The following is a 26,783-nucleotide window of genomic DNA, read 5'->3' as shown; positions in this document are numbered from 1 at the left end:
TCCTGCTTCATAGAATGCCTGTGCCATGCTTTCTTTGCTGATTGCAGACGAGGCTTTTTGCTTTTGCTGGCATCTTCCAGAGTTTTGCTTCAGCACCCTGTTCCTTTCTAGGAATCTCATACATGCAGCTGCCCTGCAGATACGATGCTCTCTGTGTCAGAGGTGCAAAAGATCAGGCATGAAGACTCAGTCCCTGATCTGAGTGGGGTTTTTGTATGTGGGAGGAGCAAAACCCTCTGGTAATGTTGCTATCCCTTTGCTGTGCTGAAACAGTGATGCCGTTAGCCACTTAACCTGTCTGCCTTTCTCAGCAGCCATGGAAGAGGTGCCTCACTTGCAGTTTGCCAACAGCTTTGGGATGTATTATGGCTAAAAAACCAAAGTGGGGACTGGATTAATTTCTTGTCAGAAAAGTTGGTAGATGAGAATCGTGCATCCGTCAGTACCCTTATCAAAGGTTGCTAATAGGAGCTAATATACTTATGCAAACTGTTGTAAGCCTTTGCCTTCAGCTCCTACTAAAATGACGTACAGCAGCAGAGCTCCCTAATGTCTTTGATTACAAACACGAGGACTCTTATCCAGACATTGGCTCTTGGAAATGACACATCATATCTTCACAGTACGTTTATCTCTGAATTAAGTAAGTTGTTGTGGAGTGAGCTGCGGAGATGCATTGCCTCCTGACAAGCATAACTGTGTGAAATGACTACAATGCAGATGTCATTGGGATTCAGTGGAAGTAGACCTTTTTTGCAATTACTCCTGGTGCGTTACCTAGATATCTTAAATGACAGACTTGACAGCAGATCTGTTGCTGTATACTTTTTGGTCTAGAATGATCTGAAACTGGATGAGATATCTCGCTTTCTAACTGTGAATCTGAGGATGGTTATGAAAAAAGGAAATTTATCCAAACTATGCGTTGTTTTGATCTTTCTTCTTCTAGCTGATGAGGTAATTGCCTCAACCCTTATGGTAATATTTATTTTGCAGTTTGACACATTGCTGGATTTCAGGGTTCCCCCCTCCATTTTCCATATGTTCATTGAGTAGTTTATCACTTCGGATGCTCTGTACTCTTTGGAGCAGTGAGAAATGGGGGTTTGTTTATTAGAGCTGCAGCAGTTCCTGTGCTAAACGTTTGTTGCTATATATTTAGGCTCTCAACTGTCACTATGGCTCTTATTAGCGCTATCGTAGTAGTCCTCTTTTTCCTCTCCATTTAAGACCTCACACCTTTTTAAAGGGCAGAATACACTCTTTGCCAGCTCATTTCTAATCTTAAATGAGATAGGGCTGAGCTCCTGAGGCCAAGAAGCACGCTGTTGGAATTTGTATTCACTGGATGTAGATTTTACTGTGCTACCTACCTTGCAATCGAAAGTGGCATTTAATCATTTTGGCAATTGATTTCATAGACATAAATTTGATCTCAACCTAAATGAAAAGTGTTGCAAAGCTGGCTGCCCTGCTTTTGTTTTGGGTCTTTTTCATATCTCAGCCTTGAGAAGAAACCCAGAGATTTGTTTTTAGCATCCTGCTCGCTTGGAACGGCACATCAGGATTTCCCACATTAATCTCACTATTGTTTTTTTACAGAGCCTCAGCTTAAAGGTATAGTAACAAAGCTATACAGCAGGCAAGGATACCACTTGCAGTTGCAAGCAGATGGAACAATTGATGGAACAAAAGAGGAGGACAGTAGTTATAGTAAGTGACATGAGAATCAATGGTGTGTTTGTGAACTGTGGTGTCTTATTCTTCCCATCTAGGTCCGTTCAAAATTGTTGTCCTGGGATGACTGAGTGAGTGGAAGCGGCATTGACACTGTGCTCACAGCGCAGAAGTCTTTCAGACTTACTGGGTCTGAGAGAAATGCAAATAAAAAATCACTTATAGAAATAATGAACCAGAGGAGGTAATGATGACACATATGACAAACAAAGCAAATGTTATCTCCATGGTAATCTAGAGAAGTTCATTGCTGTCCTTTGGATTTTATTAGACTTTTTTTTTTTTTTTTCAACAGGGAAAATTTGCTCGCCTACTCAGTGTGCCTGAAATAGAATAACGCTATCTCCACTCTTAAACAGGGGCTCATTCAGACAGAGCCATGTTATTTTACACAATGAGAGTTCATCATAATTTTAAAGTTCACATTTCCCTATTATTATTATTTTTTACCCCTTCTGAACTTAATTATACCTTCAGCCTTCAAGCAGATTTCCCTCAGCTTTTCTGTGAAAAAGCTTTGGATGTTTTGGGTTTGGGTTTTTTACAACTTCAAGAATGGGTAGAAAACAGGAAGAGATGACTAGACCATAGATTTGGTGTGTGTAAATAAAATATTTAAGAGTTTCACATAGTTGTACTGTTCAGCTAAACTACGTTTCTGTTCTAAAAAAAAAAAGTTAGGAAGCGCAAGGAGTTTGAGAAGGTATTTCAGGCCACTTAGACAACAAACCATAAAATCCGACAGGCAGACATTCCTTTTAATTATTAAAAAGTTCTGATTTAAGTGCCATCCTCTTCATATGAAAAGCATTTGCAGGTGAAACATCATTTCATTTTGCAGGGCCCTTGAATATTGCAGAGTAAGCACTAGATGCAGTAGGAAGCAGCATATCTTAGTTGTCCGATCGCTTGCTCTCACTCTTTTCCCTCACCCTCTTTAATCCTTTTGGTATCCCTGTGAGAACTTCTGAGTGACAGAAGGGAACTGGTAACGCTGCTGGAGGAGGTTTCTGCTGCAGCCACGGAAGGTGCTGGCCTTGGGGCAGCGCACAAGCGTGGGATCTGTAGGGACACCTGAGGTCTGGCTCCAGGTCCCGTCCTCGCCCACGGACAAGGTGGCACAAAGACCGGATCAGCGCAATGCTGAGCAGCTGCTGCCATCTTACTGAGTTCTCCTCAGTGCAGCCACAAAATCTACTCTAAGAATTATCCTTATGGACCTTAAACATTGACTTTTCTTTCAAGCGAATGGTCTAATATTTATGATTTCAAAAGTCAGTACAGATCGTTCAGGATTGCAGGGTAATTCTGTTCATTATCTTAAAGAAGAAGAAATAGGCAAAGCTGACTTTTTACATCAAAGTGTGATATTGTTATAAACTTTTAATATACTAGAGCAAATATCTGAAATTGCATCTTCTTTTTTTCTGATTGTTTCATTTAAGTACTTTGCTTGGAATCCCTCTAATAGGGATTCTGAGATTTGAAACAAGATAAAATTTATGGAAATACAAATGTGTCTGTTTCTAAGATACCTTTGTTTTCGCTGCATCCTTAAATTTACCATAACCTATTAGATTACAAAGCAAATCATAAAAATTCCTTGTTGCTGGATACCAGCCTTCCAAAATGCTGAACACTTAAATGTAATGGAAGTATCCCAGAAATGGTTGCAGCTGGGCTGCAGTATCTAAGTGTTCAGAACAGAGAAGGGTTTTATCATAAAAAAACCCACATGCTTTTGTATATATTCCTCTTTTATGTAAGGTAAGTGTAAGGACCTGAATGTCCTGCAGTCCTGAATTTATTTTAATGGCAATATTTTTAATGGAGTTAGTAAGACAGACTGATTTATACTGTGGATCAGCTCCTACATAAGGGGCTTCCCCCAAAGCCTTGCTCACATGAATATTAAGTGGATCAGGCCCTCTAAAATCCTTTCTTCCAATATCTGCAGAGACATCTTTCATTTCGCCCATATCCGTGTGCTGTGGGGAAGCCACAGGAGTTGTAGCCCGCTCCAAATGCAGGAGAACTCCTTCTCCAGTCCGTTCTCTCCTCCTTTGCACCCCTGAGGGATATCATTGCTGTTCCCTTTCGTCACCTTCACTGAACATTTGCTCTAAGACCATTTGCTTTGCAGTTCAGCGTGATGATAAAAACTCCCCTTACTAGTAAGGGGAACGTCCTCAAATGCAGCTGTGGCCAGCAGAGCGGTTGCACAGCGCTAGGACTCTGCAACTGCATTTTTTTAGAGCAATCCATAACCATAGTCCACCTGGTCTCCAGCCAGAGCATTAGTCAGCCTTGTTTAAATTTCAAAATTTGTCTCCCCTGTTTACGGTAGAGATGGGGAGAGGTTGCAGCCCCTTATAGCCAGCTGCTGTTTTGGGCTCCTGACAGCATCTTGGGCCCAGGAGTCCACCTTCTCCATCATTTTCTATCTAGAGCTGAGTGGGATGTTTGCCTGAAGATCCCTTTCGGCTTCTGACTTGGGAGCAATTATTTCAAGCTCTGCAGACCCGCTGCTGCACGCAGGGTTCACAAAAACAAGGTTGCATCCACAATTGCAGAGAGTTTAAAAGAAAGCTGAGATTGTGGAGCACAGTTTAGGCAGGAAATGAAACATGGACTTGAGGAGCCATATCACTCACCAGACCTCAGTTTTAGCTAAGAGTCCGTGTGATTTGAGGAGGTGATTTCCTGGCTGAGAAACAGATTTTGACTCATTAAATCTGTTAAATAGGGCAAGGTTTTAAATCAAGGCAAAATTTATTCCCCAATTTTGGCAAGACAAAGAGACTTCGAGACTTATAAAATAGGGAAATATAGGAAATGATATACTGCAGAAAGCATACAGAGATCCAGGTGGCCACGCCAAGGATGGCAGAGACCTCCCACTAATGTATATGTTCATAAATCCAGCTGTGGCCTGCTGCCTCTTATTTTGCAGCTCTAGTTCTCTGTCAGCTTGTATTGCACAAGGGCTATAGTAAAGATCATTTCTCCCTTAGGCATCGCCAAGTTTTTCATTACGATGGCTATTATATCCTTATTTTAAACAGCGCAAATGTAATAGGGAAAGGCTAGGACGCAAATAACTTTCCATTATTTTATGCTAACACCAACTGATCGCAGTAGCAAGCAATTTATTTTCCCGTGGCTTTTTTGCCACCCTTTCTGTCATATCTGCTCACATGAGAGTCGACCCCTAGAAATGCGATAGCATCTCAAACCTGTTGTCCGTGGCACTGGGGGCTGCGTGGCTCTGCTGTTGGCCCCGTCGGCTTTCGCTGGTCATGGACAAGCCACTCGCTGTTGCAGAAGCCAGACTCGGACTTGCTGCTGTGCGAGGACGGTGGGAGCAACGGCTGGTGCCGTTGCTGGAACCGGCTGGAACCGTCCCCCTGACGGTTCCCTTCTTTTGGTGCAGTGCCAACGTCCCCTTACCTTGGAGGCGGCAGCTGGGGCAGCCTGGCTGTGTGTCTGGCTGTGCCGGCATAGGACAGATTGACCGCGCACCCCTCCGACAGCCGGTCCCTCTCCATTTCGGCAGAGGCCGTCGGCAGCAGAGCCAGCGTTACTCCCCCACAGCCCTTCTGCAACTTCCGATCGTCTGTGCCACGGCAGCTGCTAATCCCACCGATGTCTAAAGCAGCTTCTGAGCGTGCCCAACCCTCGTCTTGCTTCAAAACAGAGCATGTACGTTTATGGCAGGAAAACATGTTCAGCTGCTGAGGGAAGCAGCTGAGCACCCATCTCAGTGGGTGCCCCAGCCCTCTCCTGGCAGAAGTCGCTCAGCCTCGTATCTCTGCTCACTTTGCCAAGCGCAGCACAGCCGGGAATTGCTCGCTAAAACCTCTCTCCGTGGCTTGTGGCCGTGAGCTGTGTCTTCTCAACCCTCCCAGGCTTTGCCCTGTCCTCAGCCGGTTCGTAGCACGATTTACAGTGGAGCCCGTACTCGTACCCTTGTGCTGAAAATAACCAAGCGCTTGCCCTACTCATAAATATGCCATTAAGAAAGCACCTTTCAAAAGAGAGCTCCAGGTTCCGCCTGGATATTGAGCTTTAAATTGTGCTCTCCTGCCTACACAGAGATCAGATGCTTTTTGGGGTTGAACTGCAAAAGAGGGCTCTCCAAGGGAATATTTACTGAGTCAGACAGGGAATATTTTCTCCCCCAGATAAATTCAAGCATTTGATAGAACACGAGAAATCCATTTCCCTTAGCATATCCCTTGCTGAAAATCTAAGTTTTGTTTGCCAAAAACTGTAGAGAACTAGAGGATTTTGTTTTAGTGAAGAGAAAGCCGTTTCTGTTGATTTTTCGCTTGAGGCGAGTGTGAGGAGGGGCTGCGTGTGTGTGTGGTGTTCGTGTCTGCATGTACACTTGTGTGTATGAGAAGGAAAGAAAAACGCAGGTATGATTTTATGACCTCCTACATTTATTTATTAGTTCTGGATATTTCCACCTGCTCTGGTACATTTGACCGTTGTAGGAAATTCAATGCTCAAAGGTGCCAGAACCTTAGAGCAGAGCACCTGTAGTTCGTGGTGTGTCCCTCAGCTGCTGGTCGTCCCCCCTCCTGAGCCCATCGCACCCCCTTTTCACCCAGCCGGGGGCTGAGATGTTCAGGTGAACCCGGGACAGCACATGGAGCTGGAGGTCCAGCTGGAAGAGAGTCTGTTTGCACCAGAATTTAGTCCTTTGTCCCCAGCGTTCGCTTCTGGCCATGCCTTTACTGAAGCAGGACATGCATACGTTTGCTTTTTGGTTTTTGATACGTTCTTGACAACCCCACACCCAGAATTCAGGATCTGTATTAAATGCTGGCAAGCTGCAGATATTCTTTTAATTAAATATGACCATTTGGGGATTGTCAGGCTGAAAAAGAAATTTTTAATGGGTCATAATTCTTAGCTTATACTTTTGAAAATTCAATAATTTCAAATTCATAATTGAGTTTTAAATTCAGACAGTGACCATAAATACCACACTTCAGCCTGAAGCAGACGGGAATTTTCCAGCCAAGTAATAAACCATTGGAAATAAGAGCCAGTTTGGCATTACTTCATCCTATCTCTGCATTTATACAACAGACTGAAGGGAGATGCTTTGCATTATGATAACAGTTCTTGAAAATTTTCTTAACTCCCCTTTATTTTTAATCCTACATATTGAACACAGAGTACTGTATTCAACTCATTATTACTTGTGTTCAATTGTAACAAATCCATGAATCTAAGCTATGGCAGAGCTTTGCTTGTTTTTTGTTGTTTTTTGGTTTTTTTTTAATTTGCCACTTTACAAACCGGAATCTTCATTTTTTGAAGAGACGTTTCTCTGCTTATAAATACTGCCACTATTAGCATATATGCAAGCATAAACGCAAGCAGAACATTCGAAGCAGCTCAATTTTGAAAGCACAGATTTAGGGCTTGATCTAAAGAATATGCTGTCATTTCATTTCATTTTGAAGTTATTTAACTCTGTTTTTTCAAACCCATTCTCCTCTCAAAAAGAGAAAAAAAAAAAAAAAAACAGTGAGTTTTGAGTGGAAACATTTTGAGATGTTAATGAAGGTTTTTAACTTTTCTGAATTTCATCTTGCTCCTTCCTTTTGGTCAAAAATGTTTACTGAATTTGCAAAAAAAAAAAGTTTTGATCATCTTGAAAAACTTTTTGTTTGTTTTTGGATCACCTTTTTTTTTTGCACTTACTGACAGAAAAAAAACCCAAAACCAAATTAAGTATGTTCAACTCTACTCAGCAGACCCTGGATTCTGCTCATGAGGCAGGTAAGTCCTTTTAGCTCTCAATACCTCCAATTCACCATCTTCAGAATGTGGGACATAGACTGATACCCTCTGTAGATGATTTCTGAGCTATTGGTGGAAATTGCTATAGAAGAACACGATAGTAGCAGTATTGTTCTATGGCACCCACAGAAATTAATATATGCATGAATAGGCATTTTTTATTTTGTTCTGGTAATTATGGTTTAACTGTCTATCTAATCTACATATTCTAAAGGATTAATTTTACTCTCCATCTCCTTTCTCTCCTAGCTTTGTTTAACCTCATACCTGTGGGTTTACGAGTGGTGGCGATTCAGGGGGTTCAAACAAAATTGTATCTGGCAATGAACAGTGAAGGATACCTATATACATCAGTAAGTAAACATTTTTAATTTTGTTCTCACTGAAATTATCATAAGAACTTAGTAAATGAATAATTTACTGTTCCAAGGAATCTGCTTATAATCTAAAGGCATGAGATTTGACAGCAAATTCAGTGTAGTGGTGATAGTCTGGTTTTAGCTTATTACTCTGTTTCCATTACGAATATATATGGATGCATGGAATCAAACTGTGGTGCCTTTGATGCAAACCAATGATCCCAAAGTGTGAAATAAAAAAAAACAACACAAAACCAAACTACAACCGAAACCCCAGACAGAAAGGATGCTTTCTCTTGGTCACTGTGGACTGACTGGGCTAATCAGTGTGGGGTACGGAGGGAAAGGGACGACTTTGTGAATCACACGCATGCCTGAACACATTTTGTATCTTCCCATATAATCTCTATTACTGTTATTAAAAGGGATTAGAGAAAGTAATTTTTTTTGTTGTTTGGCCAGGATTTTCAAATTGAAATGGAATTAGGTGCCAAAATCTTACGGCTTCAAGTTGCTGAGTAACTAAAGAAATATTTTATTAGCAGTTTTGATGAAGAATGTCAGTTAGTAATTTTCAGTGGCATTTCTCAAGAGAGCAAACAGTGTTTTTATGAAAAAAAGAAAAAAGGACATTTTTTAAAATAGACCATTTTTCAATTAAAAACATTTAGTTGAACTGTGTTCAGGAGTTTTAATTATAAAGTCTTAATAGATTTTTCCCAAGGAGGAAAATAGAGGAAAATGTAATTTATTATCTGCTACAAATTATTCTCTTCTATGAATGATTCCCTTAAGGTGCCTCTAATACTGATAACAATTAAGTAAACTTACTCAAATCTCTCATTTGTTTTGCAATCCTGACAGCCGGGACAAGGGGCAGCTTTGCATATTTTTCCTCTTGTATCTGCCAGAGCAAAAGCAAATTAGAACTGGTTATGCTGTGGGACAAAGTAAAATTTCAGTGAATGGCATCGAACTCTGCTTTTCTTTTTACTCTGGCTATTTGCTTAGTGCGGTTAATCCACAGGTCTGTTTGCAGGGCTGTAGCCACACAGCCAGATGGTGCAAAGTCCCCTTAATCCCGCGTAGTCACGGTCCTGAGGCTGCACAGCGTCATTTACGTTTGCACTGCAAATGTACCTTTGGCCGCACCGTGCGTTTTCATTGACATTCGCATCCTCAGCTGCGCTCCTTTTTGGCTGCCCACTCGCCGAGAGAGCGCTGTGCCGTGCCGGCTTCTGCAGGCTCAATTCCGCCTCGGGGAGCGTTACCTCGAGTCGCATCTCGGGGTGGGATAGTGAGGTTTGTACAGGAAGCAAAATTCCATCACCGTGCACAGCCAGCGTGCTTGGTTTGCGCAGGTCAGTTCTTTCATTGCATACATTCTGGAAGAATCAGGTATGGTTTTGCAAAGCTGCAGAAAATGGGATGGGGACAGATTCTGCCACTGTTAACCTACAACAGAGCACTGACTTCTCATTGTGAGACATAACCCTGAAGCCAGAAGTCACTGAAAGAACAAAGGATTGCTTCTAGTATCCCTCTATGTGAGGAGGAGGAGCAGAACATGACCCTTAATTAGATTAAGCCCAGCTTTTAGTTTGATAGGGATCTAGGCATCTTAGGCAGAGCTCAGAGGTTCACTTTGGTTCTAATTTTTGGTATTTGCATTGATTAGGGATAGTTCTTCATGTGGTCTTACACGTTAGCATGAATAGCGTCTTCCTTGAATCCTTTAGTATCTGTGACTTTAATAGTTTGTGCCATTGCAAAATTAACTGGTGACGTCCCTCTATTTTCCCTTTAGTAACAACGGTCGTTTTTGTTTCTTTATTAGGCAGCTATATTTTCTTACATTTATTCTTCTATTCTTCTTGAACCTGATGGGCTTGGCAAAGCTTTAAACAGCCTTCAGTCGTGTTGTTGTTTCCCAAATTCATATTTTTAAATACTTTTCACAAAGACGGGTGTCCATTTAATGTTGATCTGCTTTTCCTAAGCAAGTTTCCATCTAAGTCCTCAATAATCTTGGGTTTATCACCTGCTGCTTTCTGGTTTGGTTGCTTTGTCCTTTACAGTAATTGCAAGAAACTGTCTTGGCAGGCAAAACCCAGCTCGTGTCTCTGTCAGTGCACCCAGGGAATGGACTAGTGCTGGTGAGGAGCATCTATCTGCCCCTACTTCACCTGCTATGCAAAAAAAGGTTGCCAGAATTGCAGTTCCAGCACCATTTTTTAAGTGTTTCTAGCACTTCTTTTGCTGATAATGGTCCTTTCAGCAAGAGATACAGTCTGATGCATGGGAAATTAGCTCTATATTTTGGGCTGGGTTCTCGGTTGATGTAAATGAGTCCCAAGAGAGCTCAGCTGATTTATACCAGCTGAACACTCACCTGTTCAAGGGATGCCAACAGGGAGTCCGGGGAACAGATCAGCTCAAATAAATGACATCCATCTCCACATCCTGAGGGTTTCTAAGCCCTTACAGAGATGTGTTCCTGAATGGGATTTGTCAGGAGCAGACAGATGGCAACATGGGATTGATCAGGAGGAAAAGCCCCACAAAACACTGTCAAATTCCTGAAGCAAAAATATAGGGAAAACCAGAAATGTACTTAAATTGTCGATAACTATAACAGATAGTTGCACCATTTCCAGAGAGAAATGAAATTAGTATTGATGATGCAATGTAATAGGGAGGGAGAATATTGTGGTCTATGTCATGATCACTCGCTTTTGGTTTTATTGCAACTCTAGGGCTTCGGTCATGCTTGTGTCTGTGCAGAACTGTTTCCTTCAGATTGTACTGCTGAAGGTTATAGATTTGTTCAGTAAACGGTTTGAAAAACACCCTGCTAACGTGCCATCCCTGTTCCTCACCCCGTGCTACTGTCTGTGTCATGCACCTGATAGCACCTTTTAGCCTGAAACGCTTCCCAAACACTGCGCCTGATAAAGAGGCCATTAAGTCCACAGCAATTACCCTACCGGTAAATAGGTAAATAAGACATCTGGCTTACGGGAGGATAAATGGAGGCTCAGCTAAGTGCTTTCCCACACTCGCACAGGAAAGCACATTAGGGGTAACACACCAGGTGTCCCATTTCCATGTATCTTGCGCTAAACTGCAGTATTAAATCGCAGTTCCTTTTCGTTTCACTGACTGTGGTGAATTCTCATATTTTGTTCCTTAGGCTATATTTTTTAGGTTTGGGCTGTGCGGCAACAAAATTGACTTAGTTGATTCTGAGCATCCTCCATATGTAGAAAATATGTCCCAGCCACAATCCATTACGGTTGTTGGCAGATGGAGAATATCTGCAGATCCAGTTTGCTAATTTGTTGAGCTCTGGCTTTGGCCTTGCCTCTTTCTCCCTAGCAGTCTGCCAGGATGGGGATTCAGGTATCTGACCTCAGAAGTAGTCTGCAGTGTGGTTTGCTTCTGATCCAGTGACTGTACACAAGAATGAGGTGAATTTGCTCCATGAGGGGATCAGTGATGTATAATAAATCTGCAGAGAATAGATATCTGTAGTTGGCTGCCAGAGTTTATAGATAGTTTGCGCCGTCTGTCAGTTAGAGCAAAAATAAGATCTTTAATGTAATGATAAAAGTTCCTCAGGGACAAGGCAGCAACTCAGCTAAGCAAAAAACCAGATATTATGTTAAAATAAATATATAATTATCTACATTTGTTATAGAAGCACATTAAAAGTCCTGGACTGCAAAGAAGGGAAGCGACCTTGGTCCTCCCGGCAGCCTGCCGTGCTGCCACTGCTCGCCCCGCTCTGAGCAGCGGTGCCTCCTCTCCGCACCAGCTGGAAAATGCCTCGTTGTATCCCAGAACACCACCGCATTTGAAATGGTTTTTTTTCTGTAGCTGGTTTCCTACCAAAGTCGATGGGAGTTGTGTGACTGCACCTCCCAAGCCGAACCCACCCTCACAATTTTATTTGGAGGGACCTTGTCGGGAGCTATTTGAAGCTGTGGCTCTTCCTGCCGTTTGATGCTTGAGCATCCATTTAAAATGAAAACACAGGGTTTGATTCATCCCTTCTTACACCAGTGTCATGCTGCTGCAAGATGACTTAAACAGTGTTATGGTACTGCTGTCTTACGTAACCACAAAATGAATCATGCCCTTTTGTATTTTAGGGTGCCTTTTATTTTCTCTTATTTTTCTTTCTATGAATGACCACGTCTTTCAGATGACCACCGTATGTGCTGCACTTGAGTTTTTCAGGTTTCACACCCTATGAATTCCTTGTGTTCTTTCATTGTCTTGAACAAAAGAGTGAAAAATATTTTAAGGATCTCTGTGTCAGACAGGTAGTCCTAGAGCTATTGCTTTCTCATTGAAGTGATTGTGATGTGACAGAGGAGGCTCACAGTGATACGGAACAGCAGCTGAGTGAAGTTCATTAGAGGGAAGGCACGTATGTAGGTGAAGAGAATTAGGTGTACCGCTTGAATTCTGCATAGGCTGAAACGTAACCCAAAATACAGCAAATTTTAAAAAAATAGCCTGAGAACATCTAGCCATGTATTTTCCATGAACCATCGTGTCAGAGTTTTTAAAATCATTTAATGATTGTCAGTGAAATGCATATTTCTCCTACAGAACATTTCAGCTCATGTAATTGTGTGCTTGTCTAGCCTGGACACATTGTCAGAAACAATAAAATAAAATTTGTGCTGCTCATTGCATCCTTCTGGCTGGTCTCAGGAGCCATGCAACTCAGCTTGTAAAGGATGTTTGTTTTCCATCTTGTCTTGTTCTGGGTTCCTGTGATTTGCCAAAGCATTTGATTTAATAGCATCATATCTGAGCAAGCTTACAGCTTCTCCCAGGTTGGATAGAGTTCTTGTCTAAGAGTAGTCCTTTGCCCTGACCATGTGTGATAGGGCCCAGTCTGTCCCTCCTTCCTGCAGCCTTTCAACTCATTTATTGGAAATTCAGGGCGTTCAGCCTTTTGTAGGATGCATATTAGGAAGTATGCTACATGGCAGAGTTGTTTGTGCTTGCTTTGTTAGCTATTTTAGGATGTCCAATATTTCTGAGTTAACAGAGCTGCTGTACGTGGCTTAATTTTTGCCATTTCTCGTCTGATGCGCTCGGTACAGAGTTAGCATGGGTTTAAGGAGCACTTTGATTTAATACCCCGTGCAGAATTTTATATATAATTTACCCTAAGAGAGCATTCAGCTAACATTGTCCTCTGTATGTAAAATAGATTGTCATATATAAGTTTGGTACCTGCACAGAAAGTAAATATTGTATGAAGCGTGCACGTTGATTATAGCCAAGAGAACTGAAATGTGATTAAATTCTCAGAGTGATTCAAAAATTGGTTTTGGTGAGTTGGAGAGAAGAGAAGTTTGTGCATATTTTAATACTGAGCAGTGCAGCGGAGACCTGCTGTAGCTAATGGGAATGGCTGGGGCATTTATAATGAATTACTGGCAAAGAGCATTTTTCCACCTCAGGGAAATAGCATAAACCAAGAGATAGGGGAAATAATCAAAAGCTTCATCTAGTTAAATTTGCATGTCAGTATAAATCATTTTTTACCATGAATGCTCAAGCGCAGACTATACCTTAATATAGTTCATTCTCTTCAACGATAGGGTCTTAAATACAGCTGCAGCACATTTTTCTTTTCATCGCAACACCTTGCTCTATGCTGGATGAACGTGCGACATCCTCACAGAGAGGAGGGCTGCTCTGGCCCTCCCGCGACCCGGAGTCGTGCTGACAGCCCTGACTGCCCCACAGCAAAGGTGGGAGAGAGGGCAGGCGAGGTGTGGGATCAGCGCTGGGACAGGAGCATGTTCTCAGGAGGTTCCCAGGCGTTGTAGAACCAGCCTGAACTGATAAATGTTTTCTGACACCTTCGACCGTGGATACCGCTCTAAATTATGCCAGCAGCTAAGCTCAGCAGATGCAAACGATGGTAGTTTGGTTCAGTCTTACAGCAGAGTTGCAGCCCAGAGGTGGATGCTGGCCGGCGCCTGGCGCAGGAGAACCTTGGCGGGTCTCGGTGCAGCATCGCGGGCTCCTGAGCACGCTGCCCAGATGGGCGCTCCCTGGCTCAGGCTGTGCTCACAGGCTCAGCCTCTTACCAGGGAATCTGACCGGGAGTTTTGGGGGTTAGTTGTGAGCTGGACTGTGCCTGGCGGTGTAGCTGCAGAGCCGGCTGCTCACAGACTTGTCTCCCCGCTGCTGCAAGGACGGGCAGCCTGCGGCCGAGCTTGCTGTGCCTGGCTGGCCCCGCTCGGTGGTGGGGGACACTCCTGGGGGTCGGGTCCCTGGGGAAGCAGAGTGGTTTCCTGCAGCAGGTCTTCCTTAATGAGGTATGTGCTGGTCTGTCTTAATGATACGTGCTGTTGCTCAGCGGTGGGCTAAAGAGATGGGTGCTGTTGCGTTCAGGTGCTTGTTTCTGCTGGGATCGGTGCGATTCTAGGTTTCGGGAGGCAGACTGCCTGCTGTCTCCAGCAGAGAAGCGGGGAGGGCATCACCCTCCCGTGGGAGAATTATTAGGAGACTCAGCAAGCTGAAAGTCCTGGAGCTATTATGCTGCTTTTCTCTACAAGTCATCCCCCAGGCATCTGAAATCCACAGAGGTCCCGCTGTGCATCCATCCCTCACTGCAGGTGGTGGGAGCTGAGGATACTCAGCACCTTCTACAACGAGGCTTCAGAAGAGGAGCCCGAGTATAAGACAGTGATGCTTCAGGACTGTGCACCGCACAGATCCTGACAGACCTGCAGTTAGATGGTTTCCTAACAGAGTGGCTGTTAAAAATCAGCAGTGAAATTGCTGTTTGTGCAAGAACAGTTTCAATGTCCTGTGAGATAAATAATACACGTGTGAAGAAGATAAAAGACTAAAAGCACATCCACTTTGTTAGTCATTTGCTAATCAATGCTGAAGTCCTTGGGTGAAAAGGCAAAATGTCTTTATAAGCTCAGACTTCACATGTTGCTCAGAGCAGAAGTCTGGGACTCGGCAAGCTCAGAAATGTGACTGAAATGGCAATGTAGCTCATAAGGCCCAGTTTTTCAGTTCTTTGCGCTGCTCACTGGGGTCACAGTGACACAAAAGCAGCGTGATGCCAAAAAAATAGCCTTGGCAGAATTTGGAGCTGGGCCTGAGTTCGGTAGTTTGGCACCTGGATCTCACACCGCTTGCTTCCAGCATTGCGTTTCGGCCCCACGCCAGCAAACAAGGAGTACTGAGTTCCAGGACTTCCAGGCTACTCACAACTCTTCACCGTCACGTTGCAAAGCATGTTTGGCAAGCGAGAGTTGTAAGCAGATAAGGACTTGAGCAGACGGCGTGAGTTGCAAAGTGTGAGAATAAGAGCATTGCCAGGTTCTCGGCGTGTTCAGTTGGGATTGTATATTCAGATCGCCAAACGACGGAGTACGTTGCTATGATTCAGCAGAGCCAATGAGAAATGTGCCGCTTTTCTCTCCTAAATTTGGTGTGGATGCTAGGTGTTGTGACCAGTGGCGTAGGTACTTGTGGGGTGATAGGTGTGCCTGCTCCCTGTAGGGCTGGGCTCTTCTGCAGTTTGCTGGGAAAATATGTATATTAGTATTCATGTGGATTTTTGAGTTGTTGCTTTTTTTTTCGTGATGTGTATGGAATATCTTCAAGATCAGAAGCAAGATAATTTTCCACACTTACCCTGTTTTTTAAAATATGGTTTGATTAAAAGAAAATACCCTTATGAAACCTCAGCTTCTTTCCTATGCTTGCCTTTCCTTCTAGAAAGCTGTCTGCCTTCCCTGCTTCTGCCCAGAAGGGTTTCCCCTCCCTCTCGTGCTGCAGGTTGAGCTAATGAGCAGCTCTTGTCACAGTGACTCAGCAGCGCTTCTGCCTTGTTACACTCGCTCTGTAACCTGCCGACAAGATGCCTCACCCCGATGGCGCTTGCAGCCTGCTGCTAGCTGTAAAATGCCCATGTGAAGATGAACGTCTAAACAAGGCTGCTGGAGCAATCAAAGACAGTCTCCAAGGACTCCCCGAACCAACAGGAGTGGGTTGGTACTGGAAAACAAACTCAGAACTTGAGTAGAAACTAACCCAGGGTGACAATGAAACACAAGGTTTCATCACATTTATTAATTCTGCAGAAAGTGTTTTCCACGCAGCACGTCATTCAGCTGGGGAGCTCATTGAAATGGGATGTTGAGGGTGCCATCATTTTTGTGGGTTCAAATATCATTTAGGTAAATTCTTGAAAGAAAAACACTGCAAAATACAATGATGTCATGTTTGGCTTGGAAAAGTCCTGAAATCATAGCTTACCAGAGGCTGGGGAAGTGTGCTGGGAAAATATTGGGATAAAATTCCCTTTTACTTGTACTCTCCCATAGGCATGGGCCAACACCAAGCCAACAGCTTGAGAAAGGTGTGCCCTCACTGGTCAGTCCTGTTGCCGCATCCTGTTGATGTTTTCTTTACGGGTTAGTTTTCAGGAGGCCGTTGCTGCACCCTGTTGACGTTTTCTTTATGGGTTAGTTTTCAGGAGGCCGTTGCTGCTCTGATGAGAAATACCCAAAAGTGCTAGTTAACCCTGGTTAAGGATATGCAGGAAAAAAGTGGTTGTGCTGTGAGTATGGGACTGGGGTGAGAACGGGCTGCAGGAAAAGCTGAACGAGGAGATGGAAGTGTGCCTGTTCCTGCATATGCACGTTCCTACGCCTGTTCTTGTGTGTGCCTGTTGCTACAGGGCAGGACCCAGAGCTTCGGCTGGTGCAGCAGTGCTAGGACAAACAAAATTTGGCAGTTCCTCTGCTGAAAGTAAGTAAAGGGCAGTTCAGTTCCGCAAAATGACTATCCATCAATCCAGGCTGGCATCATCAACAGATCTGTCGTGTGGGGGTATTCAGAGTGACTTTATTAAACACATTGTTGTGTCTTTTTATCTTCACGTAGCCCTGCAGTTGCAACAGTGCTAAAAGGAAGTGAATTCAGTTCTGTTCCTACTTGGCAGCCTCAAGAGAAATGTTTACTGCTTTCTGGCCGTTTACATCCTTGCAAACCCACTGAAAGCATCCTTTTCCTGGCAGAACTTGTATTGCAAGTGATGAGGTGCAAAAACTGAGAATCCAGCTTGACTGTAAAAGTTCACATTGCATTTGCAGCGTTGTCAGTCAAAAGGCATCTTTTGAAAAGTCTACTAAGCAAAACCGATGGGGAGTCAGCGGGCAAGAAAAAGGGGTTGTTATCCCCAAGATTCTGAGTTTTATGGTTGCGTTGGGGAACTGCAGCACAACTGAAAGGGGTTTCCAACAGAAACTCTGTTACTTTAGTCACAGAGAGCCTGAATGCCACCCTCTTGGCATGACTTCTCAATAATGAAATCAGAGACACCTCTATGAGTCCTAGAAAGCAGGATAGAGGTGGTGTGCAGTCCAGAAGCAAGGCAGGGTCAAAGGAAACAGAAAAGTTGTCGGCTTTAGGTTATGCCCTTGAAGCCTTGGTTTCAGAAACTAACTTTTCCATAGATAAGCTAATTCTTGGAGGTAGACCTGCTGAGTTCCTGGATCAAAAATCTAAAAAGGGTCTGGTAAAGAAAAGAAGTCTGTTGAATAAAAATTGTATCAAAAAACTTATATTTCCATACCGAACTGCTTCCATTAGGCAATCTAGGATTAACAAAGGAATCCAAAATTTAGAATGGATTAGGGAGACATTGGATATAATGCCAATATAATAGCTTTTACCAGCAGATTGGATGGTTTAAATAATTGAACAGATAAGACCTTTCATATTTTACATTCTGTGGATGCTACAGGTGCTATCACATTGTTTTTCATTTTTGTAATTTTACCCAAACAGCACTGAATATTGAGCTGTACAGTTCTTCTAAAATTAAATCCACTGGGGAGCTAAGCAAAACAGGCATGATAATTGGTGAAGTACAGTTCTGTTTATTTAAAGCCTCGGGAGGTATCTAAAAAATCAGAGAGCTAGTTTCAGAAGCACAGCACAAGAGACTGTCTGCTTCATAAAGCAGTCTTCCCCTTTCCTTACGCTGATAACATTGAATGCTCATTAATGAAGGAGTGAATTTAGACCCTCCATACTCATCCCCGGAGCATTTTCAGATATAAAAAAGTCCTGTTATGTGATAGCGGTGTTCCTCTTGAACCCGAGTGCTGCTGGGACCTTGCATTTGAGCTGGCTGGGAATGGGCAAAACTTAAAGGACTTGTTAGGGCATGTTTCCTCAAATGACAACTCCAGAACTAATGTTTTAACAAAATGGGTCTGAAAGCAAACTGAAAAGAGTGGGCTGTTCCTCATCCTGTCAGTACTTGCGGCCTCCAACTAAACTGGAAGACCTACCGTATTTTTAAAATGAGGATGTCTCGCAGAGCTGGTACACAAATTAGAAGCAGAGTTTCATAAATAGGAAGATTTCAGTTCAGGTTTTAGGCAAAAAGTTCACATCATTCTCATTCCATTCTCGTTATTTCACACCAGTGTGCTCAGATCTAGAGGAGCATCTGCTGCCAACTGAGCCATATTGACACTGACAGAAGGTACAATAAGCTCAGAGTAAATAAGTGAATGATCTGAAACAGAACAAAAAGCCAAAGAAATTCTAATAAGTGGAATAGACACAGTGCGAAGTACAGATCTGTTCTCTTCACCTGATGAACTAAGAGTTTAATGGGCTTGATATTGCAAACCCTTTCTCATGTAAGTAATCCTTACTCAAGCAAGCAGTTTCATTGACTGCCTGCCAGAGGAAGAATTAATTTATCTGAGTAAGATTTTCAGGATCTGGACAAGACAGCCATTGATTTGCAATATGAAATTTCTGTGTGATTAAAAAATGAACAGAGCATTTAGGAGGCCAGTGAAGGCCTCGAACGGTCATCAGGAATAGGGAGAGCAGCAGACCTCAGTCCTGGATACCCAGAAGATTTGTTCGGTGCCATGGGCAGGGCTTGAGCCCTTGGCTTGGAGCCTTCCCTGGAACTGAATGCCCAGAGCTTCATGTTGAGCCATGCGGTAGCTGGACTAACGCTTTCCTACAAAATAGTTCAGCAAGTGCAGAACCAGGTGTTGTGTTGTTCACAAATAATCCCTCTCTTCAAATGCCTTGTGCTTTTGGACATTCGCTTTTAGGACTTAAAATTTTCTAGCAGACCCATATGAAAATCTCTAGCACTCCAGGTGTGGGGAAACATTAGCAGCGGGCTCTTTCTGCGATATTATCACGGCACCAGGAGCATTGTGATAAGGTTCACCAGTTAGTACAGCATATTTTCTTCTGACACCTTTCTGTGAAAGGCAGCGCATGCCTGGTGTCATGGATGAGCAAGGATGACTGAGTTTGTGTTACCACTATTGGGCGTCATGAAACTGGAGCCAACTTCACTCACCTATTTTTGAAAAATCTTGACTTTAATTTATGCTTTAGCTGCCTCTGTGTGAAGCAAAGATTTAGTGTGTATTCTAGACAGAGAGACTGGGAGCTTGCTCCATGGGCAGTAGAGTTCAGCACAGACTTCCTTAGGCTTTTTCTTAGGGAAATTATTGCAGCTGTGTTAGAAAAGACCTGAAAGAGCTTTATGCAAATTGTTGACTTCTACCACATTAGTTAATTGTTTCCCAGATTTGCATTTCTAATCAGTGAGATGCCAAAAAACACCTGTACTCTCTAAGTGTTGCACTAACAGTTTATATTTCCTTTAATTATGCTTGTAGGAACAATACCAGAACGGCAAGCATTTATTATGAATGAATTGTAGGTCTTACAACTAAACTATAACTAATATTTTTCTTCACAAAATTTTGTGCAACAGAAGTGGTAGGGGGAGGGTATTCCCTCCTCATCAGCCAATTGCCATTGCACTGAATATATATCTTCCTGAACAGTATAGATTTGATAGCACTAAAAGCATGTGTTTATGCACCATCTCTATCACAGAGCCCAGGCAGTGCTATCTTGAGACACCATACAGTCATTTCCCCATGGTGAATCCCTGAAGATCTCAAAATTTTCAGCTGAGAAGGAGGCAGTCTTGATCTACAAGTGGCTTGGGAATATCTGTACTAAGGAAACCAACCTCTTTTGTGCTGTTAACTGAGAAGATGAGTACAGTCACCCTGGCTTGGCTGTGAATCATCTGATGAAGCTTCATTTGCTACCCAACGGCAAACCCTCTGCACTTGCAGCCCTTCATTTTATTATCACAGGAGTGACAGTAAAAGAGAAGTGATTTTTTTTTCCCTCTCATTTAATACTAGGCTTTCTGTTGTTGAGCTGTTTTGTTTCCCTCTGGCTCTGACAGTCTTCTAAATAGCACTTGCTTCTCTTATGAAACAATTGGAGTTAATGTGGGTAATTGTGATAGTTATGGCCTTTAGTTTTTGATATAGCAATTATCCAATCTGTACTTTTTTACTGAGTCAGGCAATGTTGGTAAAATTAAGTTGTCATTAGACTGATCTCTCTGGAGACCGTTTGCTACAGTAAGGCCAAATCTGAACATCTCTACTCTTTCTCAAAACAAATGTTGAGTAACCTAAAATTGAAAGTTTCCTGTGCCTTGCACCCACTCAGGTGGTACCTTACACATACCCACATGACTGTGTCAGCTGCAGCAAGGCCACACACATTATGAAGGGAAGAGTTTGGTTCTTTGCTGTTTTGGCATTTTTCAAGCTTTGTTGGTAGAGAGTCTTGTGAGGTTTTACAGGTCATGTAGTTCTTAAGCCGAAATGAAAGCACTTCAAGCTGGAGGCAGAAGTTTCCATTTCTGGAGGACAGCAATAAATACAGGCGATATGTAAATAGCCCAAATTACTCTTCTAAGTAGAGTTTTGTGAGCTTATATCGATTACTTCAAAAATGGATAAATATATTTTCCTTCCACCTTCCTAAAAAGTGGGTTCACAAAGCTACAGAAAATTTCATTTCTCTCTCACCTTCGAGGTCCTGAAAGCCTGATAATATTTTATTTCCTTGGCAAAGGTCTTCTGAAATAATATTTTTGCATCACTACCAACCTGATGCTACAACCATTTAGTTTCTTAATCTAATGATTAAGGAGCAGACCTGTTATACAGAAGATATGGATATAAATCCATATAGAGAGAATAAATAGAGATGGGCAACACCCAAACCTTTAAGCAGGGTTGTGGAGCTCTGTGTAGTTACATGCTGGAACCTGGAATAAAACTTCAGCTGAGATCCAGAGCAGGGGCAGGGAAGCTTCCAACAAACACTGGAAATAGAGATGTGCCTTTTCTCCTAGTCCTGGTCTCCCCACATGTAAAACTTTTGTCTCAGGCTCAGCTGTGATTTAAGAAAGCTCACTTGGTTTTTTTCTTTTCCTTTTTCAGATAGAAATCCCCACAAAGCTAGCTCTGTGTTTTAACTTCATAGCATGAATTTAATTTCAATGCATGATTTATTTGTTCTTACTGGCTCATTCAACCCTTCCTCAACACTTTCTACTGGTGTGGAGATATTAGTCTGTTGCTCACATTGGTGTATAAGATTTAGAAGGAGGCAATCATGCCCCTAAGGCTAATTGCATCATCTCTGAAAGACTGGGTGTGAATAATTCTTTGCTATGGCTAGTTAGAAGCATTCTGCTTGAAAGCCTCTTCCAGTCCATCACATATGAGAAGCTACTATGCCTATTCAGTAGATATTCTTACAAGAAAGCTGTTCTTATGATCAGGCTGTCATTTTAATTGGGATATTAAGAGTAAAGAATTGTATTTCTGCTTAGAAAACCTGAGGGTTTTTGTGACTTACAGTCACAGGGATCATTCACACCCATATCCAGAATCCATCAACCTTATTCCAAGGCTATAACCTTGCCTGCCAAGTCCCACTAATGGTTTTGGTCAAGTACGAAATGATAGGAGGTTGCAGTTGAAATAGGGACGGTCAAACCCTCAGCAGTCACTGTAGCCCTTTCCTAATACCAGCAGCTCTGGGAAGGGTCCCTGATTAGAGCAGTGTCCTTGGTCACTGCTTCAGAGCATGCTGCTGGTGCAGGAAGAGTTGCACTGGGATGTGCAAATAACAAACTGGAACCATCAAAGGGAGCATGTGGAATGGCACATTTCAAACAGTCCTGGTATCCACCTCTCCAAGCATTTATTTTGCACACCTTGCTTTAACAAGTCACGTCAGCATTTATCACTATTCATGTCACTCTGTCACTTACGAAGTGTTTTATCAGTACATGGTATTGTGTGACACCGCGTATTACAGCAAGCACAATACAAAGAGCGCTGTACCAGGTGGCAGTTCAGCTCGAAAGAGCTCATTTCATTTCTCAATGTGATTGATATCCACCATCAATTTGGATGTTGCATACCTGCTCTCCAGCATGAGTGAACTGCCCCTCGCGAAGCGTTTGGCCGCTCTCGCAGAGCCTCCTCCCTGACCCCCGATTTCGAGTGGCACGCTGCACGGGATGCTGCATCGGCTGATGCTGCGTTGGCTGCAGCTACGCAGTCTAGGTGCAAGCCAGGCTGCTCTAATTCATGCCTGTTCCTAGAGGGGCATTGCTGCAGAGGAGGGTGAGGTGGGGTGTAACCAAAATGCATGGCCGCACGTAGTGGTGAAAGGTTCACACTGAGTCCTGGCAGCCTGACCTTTTCCCACAGAGGCTCCCGATGAAGGGAACTTCAGTATCTTTAGCCTCTTCTCCAAACTGATGAAATAGCTGTATACAGGTTTACGTTGTGCGTAATGTGCAAACAGCTCAGAAATTGGCTTGCATCAAAATCTGACATCTCAACAGCTCAGGCATTATTGAAGAAGGAGGTGGGGAAAGATCTGAGATTAAATTGGGAGCTAAATGCTGCAGCTAGGCAATCTGCTCTGTGCTGAGCCAAAGCAAGCCCCAGATGTCTGTGGGCCAACTCTGTTCTCATGCACTTAAGTCCACATAGGTCTTGTAGGAGAGAGAGAGAAATTGGTTAAAAATAGCTGAACTCTTCCTGTTCCGTTTGGTCGCATCCTGGGGAAGGGATAAGAGCAGTAGTAATACTTTCATGTCTCCTGCTTTTTAAAGCTCTGAACATGAATCACTGAGACCACAGTACGCAGAAGGATGAAATGCTAGTGCTTGGCCAAGCTATGGCCCGTCGGTGTCAAAGCCTGTGCTAACTGCGGCAAGGTCAGGTTTTCATGCTGGTATTTTCATTTGCAGGGCTGTGTTTGTAAGCTGTTGGAAAGAGATGAGGCATGCCCTTCTCCACCAGCTCCATTCCTCTATACCCCTTGATCTCCTTTTCTTTCTATGAGTCTCTGTGAGCATGTCACACAGGCTAGGGAAGCAACCACTCAAAAATCCTGTTACTCTTCAAGCTGACCTTTTCCTGGATGAGTTTATGACCCTTTTGTCCTTAGCAGCCTCCTGGTATCCCACTTAACAAACACCTTGACATGCAAACATGTGGACAGTTCAAAGTACAGTCATCTAAGCCTGGAAAAAAAAGAAGATACCTCTTTACGGCCCAGGAATCGATGCACAGTAGAGCTGTTGTCACCATGGGGTGAAGCAAGAAACCTTTCCCAGGATCTTGACTATTCTGCAGTGATTTCCCCCTCCCCCCCCCCCCCCCACCTGTGTGCGTTACAGTGGATGAAAGCAAATTAAGGATCGGAGTCCAGCCCTCTGCCCATACCTGTGTACCTGGCGCAGTCAAGAAGACTGGGTGAGATCAGGCACGAGGGGATGAGGGAGACCCACATCCAGTGCTCCACACTGTCAGTGCAAAGAGGGTGGGTATTAGCTGAAAACCTGCAGGTATTTTTGCACCTTATTAAAATTGTGCTTGCTTGATTTAGTTATTAAAGCTTCTCTATTACTTCAACTGACTCTCTCCCAAATTCTGTATAATAATTCTGGGAAGATTTGACTGGCAGCAAGCACTGGGTATTGACATTTCAGAAATCATTGCTTTTATTTTATCAGTGGGGTTGCTGATAGGACCTCAAGGACATCTGGTGGGATGTAAATTTAGATTCACCTGTTCATGTACTTTTCTCCTCTTAAATAAGGCAATTTGCCTGGGAAGTGCTTCATAAGAAAAATTTTTGAGACACTATCTGGAGACTACAACATTTCAGTTGTAATGAATCCTGTTAGAAACAGATGATGTATTATGATTTTTTTACTGCAGCACAACAGCGAAGTATATTTTGTAGAGCCTTGGAGAATGCATGTATTTAATAATCGGTATAGAAGGAAATTGTAGATAATTTAGAAACCATGGTGACTCAAAAGTTGTGGTTTTATTTAAGCACAGATAACAGGCAGTTAAAAAACTTTCACATCCTCTTTTCATCTTTTCTTTTCTTTATTTCCTATTTCTTTTCCCCTGAAAGTTAATATAGCTACTGCAACGTAACATCAGACTGTTGAAAAGCAAATAAGGTGTTTGGGAGAATTTTATTTAAATTTATTTCTTTACAAAATTTATGAGGGAGAAGTACTTCACAACAATGTTGCTGTGTTTCCTTAAGTGTACATACTGTGTTTGTGCGCCTGCTTGGTCATCTGATGATATATCTGACTCTACTCCTAATAACCAGTTCTCACAAAGTATAGGAGACTAAGTGCAGTTTTCAGAGCTATTTTCTTGAAATTTTCATTAAATAAGGTAGCTGGGTAAAAAAGAGAGAGCTGACCTGCTCATGGCCATAAAGAAAGAAACATTGCAGCATCGCTCGACTCTTACCAAACCCAGGGGAAGCCACTGGCGAAGCAGGAATACCCTCAAGTTGGGAACCATCAACACTTACGCTTTACTAGACACTAGAGAACCCAACTGCTTAACCCAGCCCCTGGGAAACGAGGCTCCGTACACGTGACTGCTTGTGAAACTGCCGGGGTTTAAGGCCCAGCCCGATAGTCGTTAGGGCGATTGGTTATCTCTGGTGCATCGGATGCTGCTGAAGATGTAACCAAAAGCAGTGTCCGTAGTGCAGCCACCGTGTTGCAGTTTCTCATGGGGAGAAGGGTCAGAGTCAGAGAAGTCTCATTGAAGTCTTGAGTTTGTCCGGAGGCCAGGAGTGCAGTAAATCAGTGTTCTTGGCTATGTTACCTACTGTACAACAGTATTTAATAAGCAATCTGCATCCAGAAAGCTGATATATTTGGAAGTTGTTCACTCCTTTGGCTGTGGGGCGTGCCAGAACTGTACTTAGCTGTGTTGTTGCTTGTAATGGGTAAAGGTGGCAAAAAATCAGGGTTAGGTCAATGTCTGTAATCAAAGACTGTAAAAACATGTTCGTAATATTCACCATTACTGCAAAGGCTAAATGCCAGTCATAAGCAAAGATTTGTTGTTGTAAGACAGGCGAGGATTTTAATCATAAAAGGATTCCTGAGTCAATTTGTGTGCTTTATCTTCCTAGCTGTGGCCCTGATCCTACAAGCAGAGAGCTGATCGGACAGCATTGACTGCACCATTTCTGTTTCCAGAATTGGAAACTTGGAAAGCATGTATCTGTGTGTGTGCGTGTGTGTATTTTAAATGCTTAGCTTTTCCTTTAAACCCAGCAGATCAATCAAAGTACCGTAGTTCTCTGTAAAAGGAGAGACATTCTCATTAATTTTCATCCCCCACATGTAGCTTATTGCCTTATACTGAAAAATCTCATCTGAGAAATCCTTCCATAATGCAATATGTTGCAGAATAAAAAATGGAACCATCTACCCCATTTATATTTTGTTTTTCAGGGATTTGGACGATACCATTAGTCTGTTGGTTGTAGCAAGTGTTTCTTTGCTAGCCCAGGTGCACTAATGTAATTCATCAAGGTGCACAAACAGAATTTGTTTAGTGCTGGCTTTGGGTGCCGCGGGGCACGTGTCTGCTCTAAAAATCCTCCAACTGAAATTTGGTATCTTCACCTGCCCTCTGCAACATCCTTGCTGGTGTGCTCAACGCCTGCCTCATTTGGAAAACGCCTCCAAGTTTAGACACTTGGCAGAGTGTCTGGAGGTTTAAGTAAATGCAACTATCAAAGTAGTAGGTTCCGTTTAAATGTCGGGGGTGTCTATTAAAGACATAGTCCACCTTCAGTCCTTGATGCTTTTTACCTCTGCCCCACTGCTCTTTTCCATTTAGATCCAAGCTTGTAAGTGGTTTAGCAGCTCAGTGAGCCTCAGCTATCACAGAGCATCACGGCAACGTGGTGGTGGTGCCTGGCAGCTGAGCTGTCCTGGGGGCATTAGCAAAAGTCCTGCTGAGCTGGTGGGCAGGCGTCCCCCCCGGGCAGGTGACATGTCCAAGCCACCACCAGACAGCAGAGTTCGTGCTGAAATGCAGTCTGGGGGTGGCCAAGGGGCAGAATTCAGAAGGTTTCCCATCAGATGGGATAAGTTTTCATCCTTCTTGGCTAGTGCAAGCTAGGATACGGAATGTATTTCCTTGAAGAGCAGCAACAGGTATTCCCCAAAATTTTGCATCACGAAAGGCTGCTGCAGGCATTGAGTGTGCAAGACAGCCGTGTGTGTCCTCGTTCCTGTAGCACAGGACTCCTGCTGTGTGCATGAGTTCAGTAGATCAGTAAACACTGCTCTCCCAGTTGTCACTGTGCAAGTGTTTGGGTACCTTTTCCCACCCCAGGGAGCTGCTGGAAACTTCAAGGCAGAGCCCAGGCAGCCTCCTGTGCTGTGAACACCCAGACAGCCCAGAACCCCCCACTCTTACCCTCAGGTGCTTTTTAAGCTACTGCTCTTCTGCGTTGGGCATCGGTAATTCTCCGCACGGCTTTCATCTGGGTAAGAGACTAAAAAAATCCATCTGCTGTTCGTTACTGTCATTGACCAGTCAGCACCACAAACGTGTCTGTCTGCTG

The 26,783-nt window shown here is 43.3% G+C and overlaps 1 protein-coding gene across 5 annotated transcripts in view; it reads left to right on the top strand.

Annotated features, from left to right (window-relative positions):
• The window catches only part of FGF13 (fibroblast growth factor 13), a 264,985-nt gene that overhangs the window by 200,647 nt on the left and 37,555 nt on the right, over positions 1–26,783 (top strand). For all 5 annotated transcript variants that reach the window (XM_049827214.1, XM_049827211.1, XM_049827213.1 and 2 more), the window contains 2 exons: positions 1,603–1,713; positions 7,807–7,910. In XM_049827214.1, coding sequence (XP_049683171.1) covers positions 1,603–1,713; positions 7,807–7,910 — 215 coding nt within the window. The remainder of the gene's footprint in view (positions 1–1,602; positions 1,714–7,806; positions 7,911–26,783) is intronic.

This window comes from Accipiter gentilis, chromosome 24, assembly GCF_929443795.1.
Source record: "Accipiter gentilis chromosome 24, bAccGen1.1, whole genome shotgun sequence".
NCBI lineage: Eukaryota > Metazoa > Chordata > Aves > Accipitriformes > Accipitridae > Astur > Astur gentilis.
Note: the sequence above shows the minus strand (reverse complement) of the source record. Positions and strands in the feature narration are given on the sequence as shown.